This window comes from Lissotriton vulgaris, chromosome 5, assembly GCF_964263255.1.
Source record: "Lissotriton vulgaris chromosome 5, aLisVul1.2, whole genome shotgun sequence".
Taxonomy (NCBI): domain Eukaryota; kingdom Metazoa; phylum Chordata; class Amphibia; order Caudata; family Salamandridae; genus Lissotriton; species Lissotriton vulgaris.
In genome coordinates, this window is record NC_141693.1 from 121183666 (window position 1) to 121201706 (window position 18041).

General features: G+C 43.8%; 1 protein-coding gene across 1 annotated transcript in view; it reads right to left on the reverse strand.

Annotated features, from left to right (window-relative positions):
- Nucleotides 1-14910, reverse strand: part of PIERCE1 (piercer of microtubule wall 1) — a 101174-nt gene extending 86264 nt beyond the window's left edge. Inside the window, exon 1 of the mRNA XM_086921046.1 lies at nt 14611-14910. Within this exon, the coding sequence (XP_086777172.1) occupies nt 14611-14747 (137 nt within the window). The 5' untranslated portion in view covers nt 14748-14910. The remainder of the gene's footprint in view (nt 1-14610) is intronic.
- Nucleotides 14911-18041: the final 3131 nt, after the last annotated feature.

Below are 18041 nucleotides of genomic sequence, written 5' to 3' on the forward strand. Positions count from 1 at the left end.
GCTATTACTTATTTACTTATGGTGACGTAATTGTCCTCTTCTGCAGTGAAAAACACAGCATGCTATTAAACACAAAACTGGGTGCTATTACTTATTTACTTATGGTGACGTCATTGTGACAACACTGCGTGCTATTACTTATTTACTTATGGTGGCGTCATTGTGACAACACTGCGTGCTATTACTTATTTAAATGGTGACGTCATTGTGACAACACTGCGTGCTATTACTTATTTACTTATGGTGGCGTCATTGTGACAACATGCGTACTATTACTTATTTACTTATGGTGACGTCATTGTGACAACACTGCGTGCGAATACTTATTTACTTATGGTGCCGTCGATGTCCTCTTCCGCAGTGAAAAACACAGCGTGCTATGTTTTATGTTTAGGTTTAGCAGACTGAATAAAGCATATGTGAAATTGAACATCGACATGAGTAGGCTTCGGTGCCTTTACTTAAGTTTGATATAAACGTTGCATTTCTGCTTGCTATGCATACCACTTTTTCAGGTTCAGGCACCAGAGTCAACCAGGTGTATCTCACAAAGGAGTATTCAATTCATCAGTTTCTCATCCCACACAGCTGCTAAAGCCACTGTCTTTAACAACTAATTGCTGCGACCATCCAAATGTAAGCTAACAGGGAATACGATTTCTAAATGAGGACTATGTGGTATTGGTAACATAATTTTCATAACGTGTATCCTAACAACTAACTTCAACAGTTAAAGGAAGAAAAAAGTAACTACGAAAGGGAATATTATTTGATGTCACATGTTTCTATAGTTCTTTTACACTGTTCGACGGTATCATCAGAGTGCAAAAAAGCAGCAGCGGGTCTTCAGAAGCCGCACCTTAGTCCCAGTTCAACAAATAATTAGAAAATTTTGTGCACACAACCCCTGCGTCAGCTGCTGAGTGACACAACAGAGCTCCAGATCACTGAGATATTTAAAAGTTTGGTTGGGGGTGCACGTAGTAAGAAAGAGTCCAGAGAGAGTGGTATTTGTATGCAAAAAAATGTCTTATTTATTCAAATTTTCTTTTTTCAAAAAGTTCAACATTTGTCAACAAACATCAGCCAACGCGTTTCTCTCCCTCACAGGGAGCTTCCTCAGGGCAATTAAATTTATAACGAGCCTTCAAAATTGGAAATGCTTGTAGTATATTGAAAGTATAACCAGACAAATTGTTCTGTGCCCGGAAGTGGGTAGATGTCAACCAGCCGAAGTCTTGGCTTAGTGATTTAATTCTGCATGAGACCGTGCAGAGATGCGTATTCAATCTCAGGCAACGGTTTGTCGATTCCTTTTGTTGAGGGTCACTCTTCTATGAATTACTGACAGCATAAAAGATTCAAAGAGGTCAGTCCTTTTTTACAAGGGATCCAACAAGATGCCGCCTCGTAATTCTTCCTATGCGTGCGTAGGTTGTCTCTAACCCGGTCCCATATATATGAACCGAGTTTCTGGATCACAGGTCTTCCGAGTGGCGTATCGTATGGTAATGTGTGACCCTGAACAATAGTAAAGGAATTGAATAATTAGTCCCAAATAACATAATCAGAGAATTTTTCCACATCCCGATTTTTTTTGTACGGCTCTTGATTTACAGATTCTTTTAATTTTAATTGGCCAGAAAACACAAATGTGACCATAGCCTAATTTATCAAAGTGGTCTTACCTCTCTAAATACTATTATTGTATAAATTCCTCCAGACATGTTGCCCAAGTTTTTGTGAGAATCTTGGCATCTTTCTTTATTACAGAGAAAGTCTACTATTTAGGCAAAAGACCCAAGGACTCATGTTAAGTTTAGGAGGAAGATCACTGTACACATGGGTGGATGAGGCACCACCTCTGCCATTTCTACCACAGCTAGCCCACCACATTTAAAATTAGCCAGACATCTGGCGGCATTTTCTCCTCCAGAAAGGCTCCTGTCTCAAAGGTGGGAGCCACCTGGTGAAGGAGGAAGGCATAGGGTTGAAGGAGTGGAAGATGTCACAGGGCACCTGGTATCACTTCTTTTCCTCAGCCAAACCTCTTGTAGGCACTTCTTTTTCCGCAGGAGGGACTCTTAAAAAGGTAAAATTAAAATTAATGTATCCACATACACTGGACATTTTCTCCCAGACCATGAGAGACATTAAAGTACTTTTCCTGTCCATGGTGGTGTGCCCCTTGAATATCAAACCACATTATCGATGAGACACAATATCGAAGACAGAACATCGAAAATTAAATGTTGACAGGTAAATCTAGATTTTCTGTACCTATATGTTGAAGGTATGTAGATGTGGAGTTATATACAGCAAATCTATACTTCCCTATATGCACAAACCTTTTGACTTTTTATCCCTCCATATTCTGTCCTCGATATTCTTGAACCACAATATTATTGGTTCAGATATTCAGTAGTACAAGTGTCCATGTTTCACGTGGCAAGCTCCGACAAAAGAAAAGCAGTAGACATGGCTTCCAAAGCTATTTTCACCTGAAGCTGTTCCAGGTAGTCGACCGCAGAGCTGGCAGAGGGCCTGGTGCCTGTAAAACTACCACTGGGCAGTGAATTCAGGGAATGGCTTTTTCTGTACTACTCACCACTAAATGATGCAGGGGCCACCTGTGGGTACAAGAATAGCGACTGCAGCCTTACCATGGCAACAAGGAGAGCCTGCAAAAGGTTTTTCCCTGAGACAGACCCCCAATCTAGGTGGTCTTCCTTTTGAAAAAGTAAGACTCAAGTCCCAAAAATGGTTTGAGGGCATGGGGAACAATTGTGAACTTTTCCTTTCGGGACTGTCATTGTTCACCTAACGGGCTTAGATAGGAAGAAACGGACTTTGCTTTAAAGCCATTTAAGCTGGAACCTACTTTGTGCAACAGAAGGCAGAGTGGCTCTGCCATCAAGAAGACCACCATCGGGTGCCACATTAACGCTCACCGCTAAGTTAGGCTGTAAGCGTTATACACTTCTTTCATGCCTATCTACACCAGAAGCCCTAGACAAATTGATGGAAGTTTTGGAATCTGTAATTGGGGTGACTGTGATTTGTTTATTTAACACCTCCTGCTGTCCTTGTGATAACTTCAGAAGTTTATCCTGGCAAGGAATACAGATAATTAGCAAAACGTATGGTTGATTTACTGAATAAAGAAGTTTCTTTTTTGCCTATGTCTTTGACTTGGAACCCATCCAGACCACTTCTTTCTCACTCTACTACTGCTAAGCTTTCTCAATTTGTAGGTAAACAATGTACTTCCCCAAGAACCATTTCTCAAGCCGTCACAGCAAATTTGCAAACAGCGAATTCCACCTTCTTTGTTTGGATATCATTTATAATATATTTGGTCCATGTCGTATCTTGCCTTGCTTCTTGGGCATGCTTCCAGGTGCTAGGCACATTACGTTGAAAGGCTTGTACGGGTTTGTTTGCAGATCTTCCGTCATCTGAATAGTTTTGTTCACTTGGGTGACGAATGCAATTATTGTGCCTGTAAGCTTTTTAGCCAAATGATGCTGATATGAACCATGGTGCCTGGGTTGTTTGCTACAAAATTAGTTATATCACTTCTTACCTCGATCTTGAGTAATAGGCCTAGGATAAACTTCATTTAAGCTTCGTAGTTTTCACTACCCATTTACTGTCTCTAATGAGAAGCATATATCTTCGAAAGTTGGAACTGAGATGTGCCAACAGTTACTGCTGATTGCATTCATTTTGGGGGATAATGACTGAAGAAGTCAATCCTAGAGAGTTCTGTGTGTGGGTGAAAGTTTCGTGTACCCTCTTGTAGACTAATCCTCCAATATCCAGATGTCTATAACTCCAGATCGTCTTTAAGAAGGTTCCATGGCAAAGTGTCTCATTAAATATTCTCAACAACACCAATTATCTTGATTTTTTAAACTGCTTAAAACATACAATATAAAACACTGTAGAATTAGGTTAAAACAAATCAGATTTGCATTGTTTTGAAGATATTATGGGAGGCACACAGTTTCTGCTTAGTTAGTAATCTGGAAAAATGTTAACGTCTCCTCGAGACTGAGTTACTTCTTATAGATAAGATAATTTGTTTCTATAGCTCTGTAAGGTCATTCACACTATCAGCAGGATACAGGTTTACTTTGAATGCTGTATTAAGAAGAGGTGTTAGAGTATTGTTGTTAGAAATGGGGTAGCATGGTGCAGAGCGGGCGGGCCAAAATCCAGAGGACATGTGCAGAGCATCCATGCAGTACACACAGGCGACACACAAGGCACACCGCAAAGAGACCACACCAGATTAAGTGAAAAGAATAACTCTTGTATTGGGTCAAACATGCAATAGTAATTACAGTAGTCACTATACTGCGCCAACTGGCGCCAGGGCAATATGTACAAGGGGATTATTTACATGGCAGGGCCAATCGGGCCGCTGCCAGAACCATTGGGAAGGGACAAAGAATAAATGAAAAATGTAAGTCCGTCAGCTTTAGTCCTTGGGGAAAGAAACACCTTATCAGTAACATAGGGCTTCAGGCCGGAACAGCTGCAATGAAGACATCAAGATTCAAATGAAATTATATGTACAGCCCATCCTCTGTAACCTTAGGGGAAACATTTTCAGCATCACTGTAACCACATTAGCACCACAGTATTGTCATAAGGCCTAACCTGTGGGCATGAACATAGTAGGCATTAGGATGGGATGCAAAACCATCAGCAGTCAGCCTTACGGGATAAACGCTAGAATTACCATAGTGCATTAGGCCTAAGATGAATACACCACTGCCTGACATTAATACTTGGCCTTAAAATCCCTAGGCACCACCGTAACCTCAGCAGTGGGCATCATCATGAGAATTTCGCTATGCATCCAAATCTGGGCATCAAATCAGGCATTATCATGCGTAAGCGAGAAAACATTATGCGTAACATCAGCAACCTCTGCATCCGGAAAACTCTAGGCCTGAAACCTTCATTAGCGTGAACACATTTAACATGGGGGCATCCTGCGTCAGCCTAAATCACATTAGTAGGGCATGGGATCACGTTTAGCATGGGGCAGAAACATCTCAGCATAGGGCCTAACCCCAAAACATCATGGCACACCACCTAACCATGCCCTAGGTCGTTGCAGCTGCCCCTCCCACTGTCCCGCGGGGCAGCTGTGTAGAGGAACTCAGGCCAGCATGAAGAACATGGGAGTCCCTCTTCTGGGGCTCTCAAATTACCAAGGCTCCACTCAGTGCAGTTCCACTTGAGCCCCTCACCACTGGGACTCTCACAATACTATTGCCCCAAACGTGGCAACTGCAGTCCGCTGTCCGGTGGGGCAGTTGAGCAAAGCTACAGTCAGCAAGTGCCCCAGCAATGCATCCAAATAGCCCCCCCCCCAACAGAACACTGGTCCCGGGGGCGGGCACCGACCCTGTGCCCCGACACACCCCTGACCACAGACTGACTGAGCCCCCATTCACCGGGCTCTCCTGGGCTCTGCTCCTGACTCCTTGGGTTTTCAATGGCTCCAATGCAGTGTGGGGGGGGGCAGGCACCGACAATGTGCCTTGAGGCCCCCCCTCCATACCCTCCAGACAGCCGCAGGCTCTGTGGGGCTGTCCCCTCCTCACGGGAGCCCCGCAGACTCTCCCCAGCACTCCTTCTCTGGCGGAGGCGGGGTAGGCTCCCGCCCTCTGGTCCACCTTCCTTGCGCTGCTTCCCCCGGGTCCCACGTTGATGCGGCCTCCGCGAGGCTGAAGGAGTCTTGGGATGCTGCGGGGCCAGCGCGGGGTAGGCTCCCGCCTGGCTTCTCTTCCAACACGGGACTCCCTCGTCACCACGGGAGCCCAGCAACGCCACCACTGGCTCCTAGCTTCTTCCTGCATCCGCGTACGTGGGGTTGGACTTCCTAGGGTGGCTCCCGGCTCACGCCAATCCCAGCGCGGCTCCCATGACCTCACAGGGAAGCTTGTGCTGCGCTCCCAGGCCGGCGGCGGTGATCCCCTGCAGTGTCTTGGTACCTTAATGAGGGGTAGGCTCCCTCCTACTCTGACGTAGACGGTGGGGTGGCACCCGCCGTAGTTTGAAATGACCATCACCACTCCCTTTTGTACTGCTTTTGGCCGCCATAAGTGTGGCAGGGTATGCTCAGACGTGAGTCCCTTGCTCACTTTGCCACTGGATTCAAGCAAGCCGGGCTGAAGATGGCTGGAATGCCAGAAACCGGTCCTCGGAAGCTTGTTTCCGGTCCAGGGAAGACATTGCTTGGCAGTTCGGGCTGGACTGTTCCCATGAGGCACAGGGTCAGACTGATTTGCATATAGCCATGTCTGAACTGGGGTGGCAGAGTGGGCTAAAGAACGGTGATGGATAAAACCCAGATCTTTTGACTGGGTGTGAGTGTTTGATTGATTCAGATGCTCGTCCATCACCACCCCCTTTTGTACCGCTTTTGGCCGCCATAAGTGTGGCAGGGTATGCTCAGACATGAGTCCCTTGCTCACTTTGCCACTGGATTCAAGCAAGCCGGCCTGGGTGTGAGTGTTTGATTGATTCAGATGCTCCGTCCATCACCACCCCCTTTTGTACCGCTTAGTTTGAAATGAGGCAGTTCTCCCGGGCTGCGGCGGTGATCGCAGGGAGTTACTCGGTTCCACAATGAGGGGTAGGCTCCCTCCAAATTAGTATAAAAATCACAGGGTAGGCTCCCGCTGGTTTAAATAAACACGCCAACGCGGGGTAGGCACCCGCTTCTTCTGAGACATGCAAAGCGTCGCCACTACGCGGGGTGGGCACCCGCTGCGCTTTTAAATAACACAGTAGGTCCCGGCCACACAGCGCTGTGGGGTCCCCGCTTCTTCCTGGCCAGAATTAGCATAAAGCGCTGCAGAAATCAGCTCCTCACCTCTGAGGCTGGGAATATAGCGCTGCACTCACCAAGCGCCAGTCAGCAGGCAAGCTTGGGGCAGGGGACAGCGCTCTTCTTCATTGGCACTCTGATCATATCTCTTCTCACCTCCATTTGGGCGCAGTCAGAGGTTCTCCTTGGCAGTCAGTTAAAGCGCTCTTCTCTTCCAGGCGCTAGGTCAGCAGTCAGTGGGTACTCATCAGTACAGGACAGCAGTTCCTCTGAACCATCATCCCCTGTAGCGTGGCATTCTTCCTGGTACAGCAGTCTGTACTCTAGCAGCGGGCTCTCACTGGACCTGTGGACAGGGGAGGGGTGCAGATGGGCTCAGGGGCCAGCACACAGGCCCATGTGGCGGCACCCCCTGGCAGCAGGTCCTCACTCTCTCAAGTCCATGCTCAGACTGTGAACATGGTGGCACAGCCCCCCTACTTATACGCCCCTCACCCCACCTACCAGACAGTGCCAGAAGCTTCTAGAAGCATCTGGGGAAACTGGTTCTAACTAGTCTAGGAGAAGAGAGCACCCTGGGTGCCTGGTTTCCCTCCAAAAGCTGGGATGGCTGGGAACCGAACAACTAGACTGCTAACCCACCACAGTCAGGTGGCACCACACAAATGCCATGGCATCCATTTGAATAGAGACATTTCACCAGGGTGCATTCTTGCAACGGGGGGATTACAGGTGTGCACAACATTGCATTACATTTATCATGGCATCTCACACCACACATGGCCTAGGCATTTCTCTACCATGGGGGAGACATCCTAAAATAGGGGGGTGATAAGCGAAAAATGTTGGGGGCAATGGGCCAAGTCCAACAATTGTACTCCAGGGCATTTTATTTAATTACAAACTTTTCAAATTACTTTTTTATGAACAAGACTCATTATGTGCCTGAATATAGATGAATAACTGCTGGTGATTCCAATTCAGTGTCTGCACTTCAAAATTCACAAAACAAATGTCTTGCAAATGGGCAAATGTCAGGGAATGGATATTCTTAGAATGTGGCTGGTCTTTTGTCATTACCATTCCACCACTGCAATGCTCTTCTCTACTAGTGTAGTTTGATGGACTCTCTCACTGCTACTGTCTAATGTATATTTGTTTCTCACAGTCAATTTTATCAGAGGCTCTTGATTTATGCTGATTATACACCACTAAATTATCAAGTTTTCCTTTACCCAGTGCTTAATTTAAAAAGAAAGAAAAAGTGCCAGGGCTCTCATCAGGAGACCACTGCAGCTTGCACCACACATGGTCCCTGCTACGCTGCCAGTTATAGTACCAACATAACTATTAACCATCCCACTCCTACAAGTATGACAATTTGAACTATTTCAGGTACCCACAGCTATAAGAATGTCTTGGGCGGCAGGTATTAGTTATTTTTAATGTATATTGAATTAATAATGAACTCTTTGTTGTGGTCATCTCTAAATTAGCCAGAAGGTGCCACCTTGTGGCAGACTGACTCAAGAGCTGATATTGACAATTAAGTGCTGGTGCCGAGCACTGGAAACCACTGGCTCAAATTAAGCACTGCCTTTACCTCAGATGTCAAAGTCTGTGGGCTCAGCTATTCTCTAACAGTTGTAAATTAATTCTGAGAAAACTGGGCATATTACACAATGCCTTTCCTCTGTCTTCCTCGAACGCCAGCTTCTGGCTTGATGCTCCAGAACTACTCACTATTCCTACATCGACTAAGAAATATGAAAGTATTTTCTGATTAAATTATATCACCGATCACACAAAATAGGAAAAGCCTTTTAATTATCATTTTATTTGTGAATAACTTATTCAATTGAATACAAACAGTTACGACAGCCAACGTACATTTCACATTCAATTCACAGTACCATGCCAAACACTTCCCTATCTTTTTAGTCTGTCTCCAGTTCCTCTTCAATCACATTTCCCCTACTTTTATATATTGTCTCTGTCCCACTCTGCCTTTCTGAGGGGATGGTACATATTCCCCCTCTGTGGGCATTCTACTTTCCCCAAATCTGCTTGGGCCCCCAGTACCTAGTTATATTACGTTTTGCTATTACCATTCCCATTGCCGCCCATATCTGGTCCTTACAGCATAGATCTGTCCTGTCCCAGACATTAAGGAGGCACTGTTCTTTTTTTTTTTTAGAGTTTTATATAGCGCTACTAGACCCAAGACATTGGGTATCAGAGAGCTTTACATAGCACCAGTTTCGTTACAGAAGGTCACATTCATTTTTGTTAGGCAAGGGGAGATTAAGTGACTTGCCCATAATCACAGGATGTTGTGTGTCATTGCTGAGACTCGAATCCGGTTCCCCAGCTTCGAGGTTGACCGCTCCAGCTATAAGGCTACATTCTCTCCCCAACTGTTCCGGTTCAAGGTCTAAATCTCCCCTGCAGACACTGGCCATTGTGTTCACCACATCTCTCCAATATTGCCTTATCGGGGGGCATTCCCATAATAGATGATAAAACGTACCTTCCTGTCCGCATGCTCGCTGGCAATATACTGTTGTCTTGCTGCCCATTTTGACCAGTGTAGCTCTGGAGATGTAGGCTCTGTGTAGGATTTTAAGTTGAATGAGCCCTAATTTAATGGATATGGCTACTTTCCATGGGGAACCGAGGGCCTCCAGCCAGTCCTTGTCCTCCAGCTCACCTAAATCACAGTGCCAGTGGCCCTGGAGTTTTTGCAACGGATCAGAGGAGTGATGTATTAGCTTTTTATAAGTCAGGGAGATTGCCTTACCTTTCATAAAGTCTGTAAGAAGCCTGTCCTCTAGCAGTGAGGCTTCAGGGAGACTACTTCCCTGGGGATGACTCCCACTAAGGCATGACTGACTTGTAAGTACCTGAAGGTTTCCGTAGGGGCCAGTGTAAACTTAGACTGTAAATATGCAAAGGGAACCACCTCCCCCTTCTCCATAAATCTCCCACTGTTGAGATACCAATAAGGTCCCATTTGTGAAGCCTGCCTAGCGTCTCACTGTCCCACAGTGGAGTGCTTTGAGATAAAATGCTGTGCCACCCTAACCTTTAGGTTACCTTGTGCCAGAGGGTGATTGTATGTGTAGTGGGTCCTGTTAGTTTTTTCCTTCTCGGTTTGGTATACAAGGCTTTCATCTACCCTCCCTTGCCATCAGAAACCTGTCCATCCTGTAGGCCGGTTTGTCATGAGGATGATGCACCCCTTGATTAATCACTGCCAGCTGGGCCGCCCAGTAATATCCTTCAATATGTGGCAGTGCAATGCCCCCCATCAAACCACCCCCGTATTAACTTATGCATGGCTATTCTCTGGGCTTACCATCCCATAACAGATCATGAACCTCACTCTCAACATCCCGAAAAAATGTTGTGTACGAATGGGGTATTTTGTAGAGCGTGGAAAGAACGAGGTAATGTAATCATTTTGTAGAGCGCTACGCATCACGAACAATGATAACAGCAGTTTCTTCCACAGCTGGATATCACTGCGGAGACAAGTCAATGGGGCCTGTATGTTTTGGGTATAAAACAGATCTGGGTCAGCAGTCACGAATATACAGATATATCAAAAGCCCTCAGCTACCACTGTCACCTCACAGCCTATCAGTAGAACCCGGGTTGGACCACTTAATACATAAATTGTGGATTTTGACCAGTTGATGGAGGATCCTGATTGCCTCCTCAGGGCAAACTGCTAGGATAATCATGATTCTGGCTATTGAGTGGCGAGGGGAGGCCAGATCTAGCAGGATGTCATCTGCATAAAGTGAAATAGGATCTTCCTATTCTTCGTCCAACTGAGACCTCTGATCAGCTGGTCTGCCCTGATCCACACCGCTAGTGGTAGAAGAATCAATGCAAACAAGATTGGCGACAGGGGACAACCCCGGAGAGTCCCTCTCCTCAACTGAAAGGCGACAGTGACCTGCCCATTCACTACAACCTGCACCGAGGGCCCTGTGTAGAGAAGCCTACTCCATGCCCGGAACTTGGGGGCAAAACCCATTCACTCCAGGGCTGCGAACAAGTATGGGCATTCCACAGTAGCGAATGCCATGCGCGTGTCCAGCAACATCACTACTGCGTCTCTCGTATGGCATCTTTCCTGCCCAATACCGCATGGAGGCGGTGAAGATTGAGTTTTGTGTTTCTCCCTCCAGCATGGAACCTGGTTGATCCATGTGTATCAAGTAAGAGACGTGATATACAAGTCTGAGAGCAAGAAGCTTGGCAAATATTTTGATTTCTTCACTAAGGAGTGAGATAGAGTGTTATGAGACGCAATGAACAGCTGGGTTACCGAGTTTATGGATAACTACTGTTGAGGCCAAACGTTGAAACTCAGGCAGCTCCCCAACCCTTACACTCTAAATACATTTGAAGCAAATATGGCACCACTTGGGGGGCCAATGCTTTGTATAGTTTGATCGGGAGGCCGTTTGGTACCATAGCCTTCCCGGACTGCAAACTGCGATTGACGAAGTTTACTTCCTCAACCGTGATATCTCGCTCCATGCCGGAGGCGTCTTCGAGGGTGAGTACCGGTAGAGACAGGTCTGCCAAGATGGCTTTTGCGGCTTCCGCTGTGGCTCTAGGGATTTCCGTATATACAGTGGCATATTAGTGTGCGAATGACTCAGCTATCCCTTGAGGGTCGCTAAGTGCAACTCCTGAATCAGGGGGTGATTGTATGCAACCACCTATTTTCCCTTTCCCGCCATTTGAGCCAGGCCAGCAATTTCCTGGCTTTGTTGCCTTACTCATAAATTCTAACTCTTGTTGCCGACAGTTTGGCTCTGGCGACCTCCACGGCTAATTCTGTATATTCCTGTCCCTTGAGTTGTAGTGCGCGTAGCAGATATTCAGTGTGGTTTCCAGTCAGTTGATTCTCTAGGTTCAATATGTCTCGCTCCAACTCCTCCTTGGCCAGCATTTTGTTCCTTTTATATTTTACCATGCGGGAGAGTCCTTCCCCTTTTATGACGGTCTCTTAAGCCTCTCACAAAACCTGCACAGATTCTTCCAATGTTTTCTTCGAATTAGGCTTTTGGGGCCTGCACTAAACCTTTTCTTATGTGAGGAACTTTCTGGACCCATGGGAAGTTGGCTTTTATTTTTCAGTGATTGTGCTGGAAGAGTTGCCTTATTCCGCCTTTCCTCAAATGGTCACAGTCTTCATGGCACATGTTCAGCCAGAACAATAAATGTGGGTCTACCATCAACAACAACAAACATTTAAAGAGGGTCAAAGGGGATTTTAAAGACCACACTCTGATACGGCCCCCACAATACTGAAAGACAAGAAGTGTCAGAGGGTCTGGGATAACAAGAACAAGAACGCCAGATGAGCACCTACAGAGGACTCCAATACCATGCTGTGTGTAAACTATAAAGACAGAGGTCACCCTTACACTAAACCCAACAAGTGATCAGATAAGGATGCCCATCAGTCACCACACGGAACCGCCCTTCATCATTTGGGTTCCTCTTAAGACCACTGATGGTGTTATCTATTGTCTTTCACATGGAGGGCTAAGATTGTTAAAACCCTCACATGGTCAGATAGATTAACGTGGTCTTGCTTCTCAACTAAGAGGATGTTAAAGAAGGGGACTGTTTCAGCAATTCTTGACACAGATTGTCATTGCTTTCATTTGCATTGCTTAGTTATCTGATCAATTGTTGGGTTTAGTGTAAGGGTGACCTCTGTCTTTATAGTTTACACACAGCATGGTATTGGAGTCCTCTGTAGGTGCTCATCTGGCGTTCTTGTTCTTGTTATCCCAGACCCTCTGACACTTCTTGTCTTTCGGTCTACCATCAAGCCTTCTCAGACACTTCCAAATCAAAGATTGTCTAACAAAAATTTGAGAACAATACAACAGCTGGTTTGGTGGTTGCACTTTTTAGTTCTATTATGCTGAATCTCTGGCCTCCTTTGACTACACTCCCCCTCCACCCTTCGTCTCCTCTCCTCTTAGTACAGAATACACTTTAAGATAAGACTAAACTGGCTTTACCATTTTATCATAGACAGTTAATAAATTCTAGCTGCCATCAAGCCAGCTTGATGTGTTAGTGTACACCAGTCGTGTGCAAATATTTACAAAAGATGCACAAAAATGAATGTGCAAGAGAAAGTAACAAACATTTAAAAGGCTCAATTCATTTAGGGAAAGTATATCCGTGTGCAGAACTTGGCACAAAAGTTCAGACAGAAAAAGACTGAATGTTCGGTAACCTGGACCACATAGTTAAGACTAACAGACTTTGCACTTCAACTGAAGACACTACTCGATACCACTCTTAATTTATACAATTCGTAGACAGTAAAGTCCACATTTCGAGAAATGATTTAACCCATGGGATACGCTTAATGAAAATTAGTATTTCAGTTCTCTTAATGGGTACCGAGCCCTTGATTTCCCCTTTGAGAGTGGCTCTTCCAGATGCTTTTGCTTTACATTGCATTCTGGGGCTTGTAGTCATGTTTATCTTCCTACAAAATCAAAGACAAAATCCTACCTGGGAAGAGTTACTCATGCGTGGAGATCGGAAACGTCAGATCTCGGCAGGATTGTGCGATAAATGTGCTGTAACAAATACATATGCATAACCAGGGCTTTAAATGGGCAGGTACTGTCCGGTACAGAGTACCTGCACTTCTATAATGTGGAAGAGAGAGCACCTGGCAGAACATTCAACAGGAGAGTGCTGGCACTTCTCAGGAAAACACAGGTACTCTAAGGAGTGAGTACCTGCACGACTATATTTCCATTTAAAGCACTGTGTTTAACACCCCTCCCTTCCTAGAGCATCACCTGACCATCCTGCAACCTAGCCAGTTTTACCCTTAAAGTGTCGAAACTGCCAATTAACTCATGAGGCAAGTACTTTATGAACTGGAACACTTTTGAAAGCAACAAGACTTGGCACATAAAGAGCTGCAGTTTGGAGGGGTGCTCTGCCAATTAGGACGAGGTGTCACTGAAATGTGGACAATACAATACGTAGGACAAATTCTACATAATAACACATTTTTATATAGTGTAAATATGCAATGAGTTGGCATTTCTATACACTTCAGATAACAAGTGTCTCAGTTATCCAACTTAAAAGGATGGAAAGCGGGGTTGATTCCGCTCGCATTCAAACGCATAATGGTCAGGCCAGACAAGATGCCAGGAGAGAATACCCAAATCACAGAGCCATCCTGTAGCAATCACTTCGCATCATAAACATTCATTTCCAATAAATGAGGCCCGGTGATGGCACAAGATCACAGCGCGAGTTAACAGTGCAAACAAGTCACTACTTCATACAAATACTCTCCGAGGAAATTGCCCCATCTATTTCCCCTACTGTGTCCTCTCCTAGTGCGAGCAGATTTGAAACCCCAAAAATACAAGACATTCCACAACCTCGAAAAAAAAATATTATTTTCCATGAACAGAAGGTCGTAGAATGACTTAGCAGTGGTACTAAAGGAAATTAAACGCACATTGTGTACACAATATCATCCTTGTTAACTAAATCGTTTTGTTGTACAGACTGCTGGCTTATTATGCATTGGAACACACGGAAACGTGCCTTCCTCTCAGCTCAAGCGACCCTCTCTGAAAGTCAAGACATAAGGTAACTTTAGTGAAATGTGCCAATATAGGTAAAAACACGCTGTACCCCAGCGGATCCTGGACGCCTGCTCCCCCTGCCCTCACCTGTAACCCTTGAAGCTGCTGGGGTAGTTGAACCTTTCCGGCAGGTCCTCGCTGACGCGGTAGCAGTCGCTTGTTTTCAGCAGGTCGGCCTCGGCCCTGGGGCTTGTGCACTTGTCCTGCTCCTCGGCGTCACACATTGTGCCCGGTATGCAAAGAGAGGAACGTGCAAAATGTTAAACCTCCTTTATGAGGCTCAGGAAGTGCCCATGTGCAGCTAGCAGGAGCCCTGTGTGTTGAGCCCACGGAAGCCAGGCAACGGTTACTAAGCAACCACATCCGACAACAATGTCACTTCCGCTTAGGTAAACTTCAACGCGGAGCTTTCTTTATTTTTCACAATCACGTGCTGATCCAGCCAGTAGACCTCAACAGCGCAGTGACACCAGCTGCCACAAAAACAAGCATTTGCAATGCAATAGGTCTCGCATTAGGAACGTTTAAGCTATTGATATTGTAAATGACACATTTTGTATTTGTTTTGTTTTTGAAAATAGCGAAATTAATAGCTTTGTCATTTACAATGGCAATAGTTATAACTTTCGCAAATGTAACACCTATAGCACTTGTAATGCAATGTGTGTTGTATTTACGTGACTTACATGTATTGATATTACAAATAAGAATGGCTTTTATTTTTTTTAATAATGAATACTTAAATAAAAGTTATTGTAATGTATAATGGCAATAGCTTAAACTTTTGTAAATAACTTTTGTGAAGATTATGTTCAGTGTATGTTATTGTGTTAAATGGTTGCACAGATTGATGCTGTGGTGGAGCTCAGTGATGTTTTGATGGCGAACGAGTGATGCTGTGGCGTTCAGTGATGCTGTAGTAGCGCATAGTGATGTTGTGGTGCCCCTGAGTGATGCTGTGGTGGTGCTGAGTGATGCTGTATGCTATGCTATCTTTTGTTTTGCTATTCTATGTTTTGTTTTGTTATGCGATGCTATGTTATGTTTTGCTATCCTATGCTTTGATTTGTTATGCTATGCTGTGCTGTGTTTTGTTATGCTATGCTATGTTTTGTTATGCTATGCTATTTTTTGCTATGCTTTGTTATGCTATGCTGTGCTGTGTTTTGTTATGCTATGCTATGTTTTGTTATGATATGCTATGTTTTGTTGTGTTTTATTATGCTATGCTTTGCTTTTCTATGCTCTGTTTTATTATGCTATGCTACATTTTGTTGTGTGTGGTATGCTATGCTATGTTTTGCTATGCTATTATATGTTTTGTTTTGCTATGCTATGTTTTATACCATGTTATGTTTTGTTTTGCTATGCTTTGTTATGCTATGCAATGCTTTGTTTTGTTATGCTATGTTTTGTTATGTATGCTATGTTTTGTTGTGTTTTGTTATGCTATGCTTTGATGTGTTTTGCTATGCTATGTTTTGTTTTGATATCCTATGCTTTGTTTTGTTATGCTATGCTATGCTGTGTTTTGTTATGCTATGCTATGTTTTGCTATGCTATGCTGTGTTATGCTATGTTTTGCTATGATATGCTATGTTTTGTTGTGTTTTATCATGCTATGCTCTGCTATGCTGTTTTTTATGGTATGCTATGTTTTGTTGTGTTTGGTATGCTACGCTATGTTTTGCTATGCTATTATATGTTTTGCTTTGCTATGCTATGTTTTGTTGTGTTTTGTAAGCTATGCTATGTTTTGTTGTGTTTTGCTATGTTTTGTTATGCTATGTGTTGTTGTGTTTTGTTATGCTGTTTTGTTACGTTATGCTGTTTTGTTATGCTATGTTTTGTTTTGCTATCCTATGCTTTGTTTTGTTATGCTATGCTATGTATAACCCCTTAAGTGCTGCTGACGGCCAATGGACGTCAGCAGCTCTACCTCCCCAGTGCTGCGCACGACCATTGAACGTCCATTCAGCACTAGTTCTAATGGACAGCGCAGCACTGGGGAGGAATGTGTAATAGCAGCTATGAGGTTAGTTTTGCTATCTTATGCTTTGTTTTGTTATGCTGTGCTATGTTTTGTTGTGTTTTATTATGATATGCTTTGTTTTGCTATGCTGTTTTCTTATGCTATGCTATGCTTTGTTTTGTTATGTTATGCTAGGCTAAACTTTGTTTTGTTTTGCTATACTATGTTGTGTTTTTTTATTGTTTTTATTATTGAAGGAAGAACAGAGAACACATATGTTATACATTTCAGGAAAAAAAAGTATATAGGTAGTTACAATATTAATTAGGTAGACAATTTCTGGACAAAGAACGTTAGAAACAGAGGTCTGACAAATACTAAACTTTGACAAAAGTAGTAAAGAAAAAGAAATAGAGTCTTTCAGATAATATACCAAAATTAGAGCTGGCCTCGTTTTCTCTCTAGTTCATATAGATCATGATTCAAAAAAGTTTTACCAGATTTTTTCCTTCTTTTGTAGAGCCTTGAGGCCCCTGTGTCTTGCTAATGACAGTTCCATAGTGTTGATTTCTTTCATCAAGAGCCACCAATCAAAGACATCTGGGATATCCTTAGATATCCATAGTCTAGCAATGACTAGCCTGGCGCATGCAAAGATAATAGTTATTAGTTCTTTATAGGGACAATTCGTTTCCTGGATATCTAGTAAGACCAATTGTGCTGAAAATGGTGGTGTAACAATGTGTTTGTTATTTAAGATTTCAGACAGTCCTTTCCAAAATAGCAAGAGCGCTGGGCATGAATAAAGCATATGTTCTATGCCTGCCGCTTCTTGATCACACTTCGGGCACTTAATTTTCTTATTTACGTGATTACCCCATACCCAACTAGCTATTCTCTGTGGTGTATAATAAAGTTGAGTGATGGTTCTGTACGTCTGTAATCTCAAGCTAGTAGACTGGACGATCAAGTTTATATGCCCTAAAGAATATGAGATCTGTGAGGGATTAATATTCATACCCAGTCGGAAAGACCATTTGGCAGCTATTTTCGTGTAGTCTTCGTTTGTACCCTGAATCAGATATCCGTACCCTAGGCTTATTAATGATTTTACTTTGTTAGAATATAGACATTTAAGTATATCTGATTCTATCACTTCCATAATTTTCATTTTAGAGAGCAGATAATCCCTTATCTGAATGTATTTAAAGTACATATTCTCTCTTCAATTATAGAGAATTTGAAGTGCTTCAAAATCTAAAAAAACGTTTTGACCATATAGATCCCCTAATGTGTAAATGCCGTGTCTCTTCCAAAGGGAACCTGCTCAATCAGAGAAGATATCAGGAAGCCCTGGGATGTCTCATAATCTAAGCTCTGCGTTGTAGAATGAGATTTTCCCAGTAGTCATTATTTGGTCCCAAATTTTTTTAATGTGCCTGGCTGACTTAAATTTCACTTGCTTGAAGTAATTTGGATCTTGCAAGCAATGCAAAAATTGGTTGCTATCCAATCCCAACATGAGCCGGTGACAAAATAGTGGACT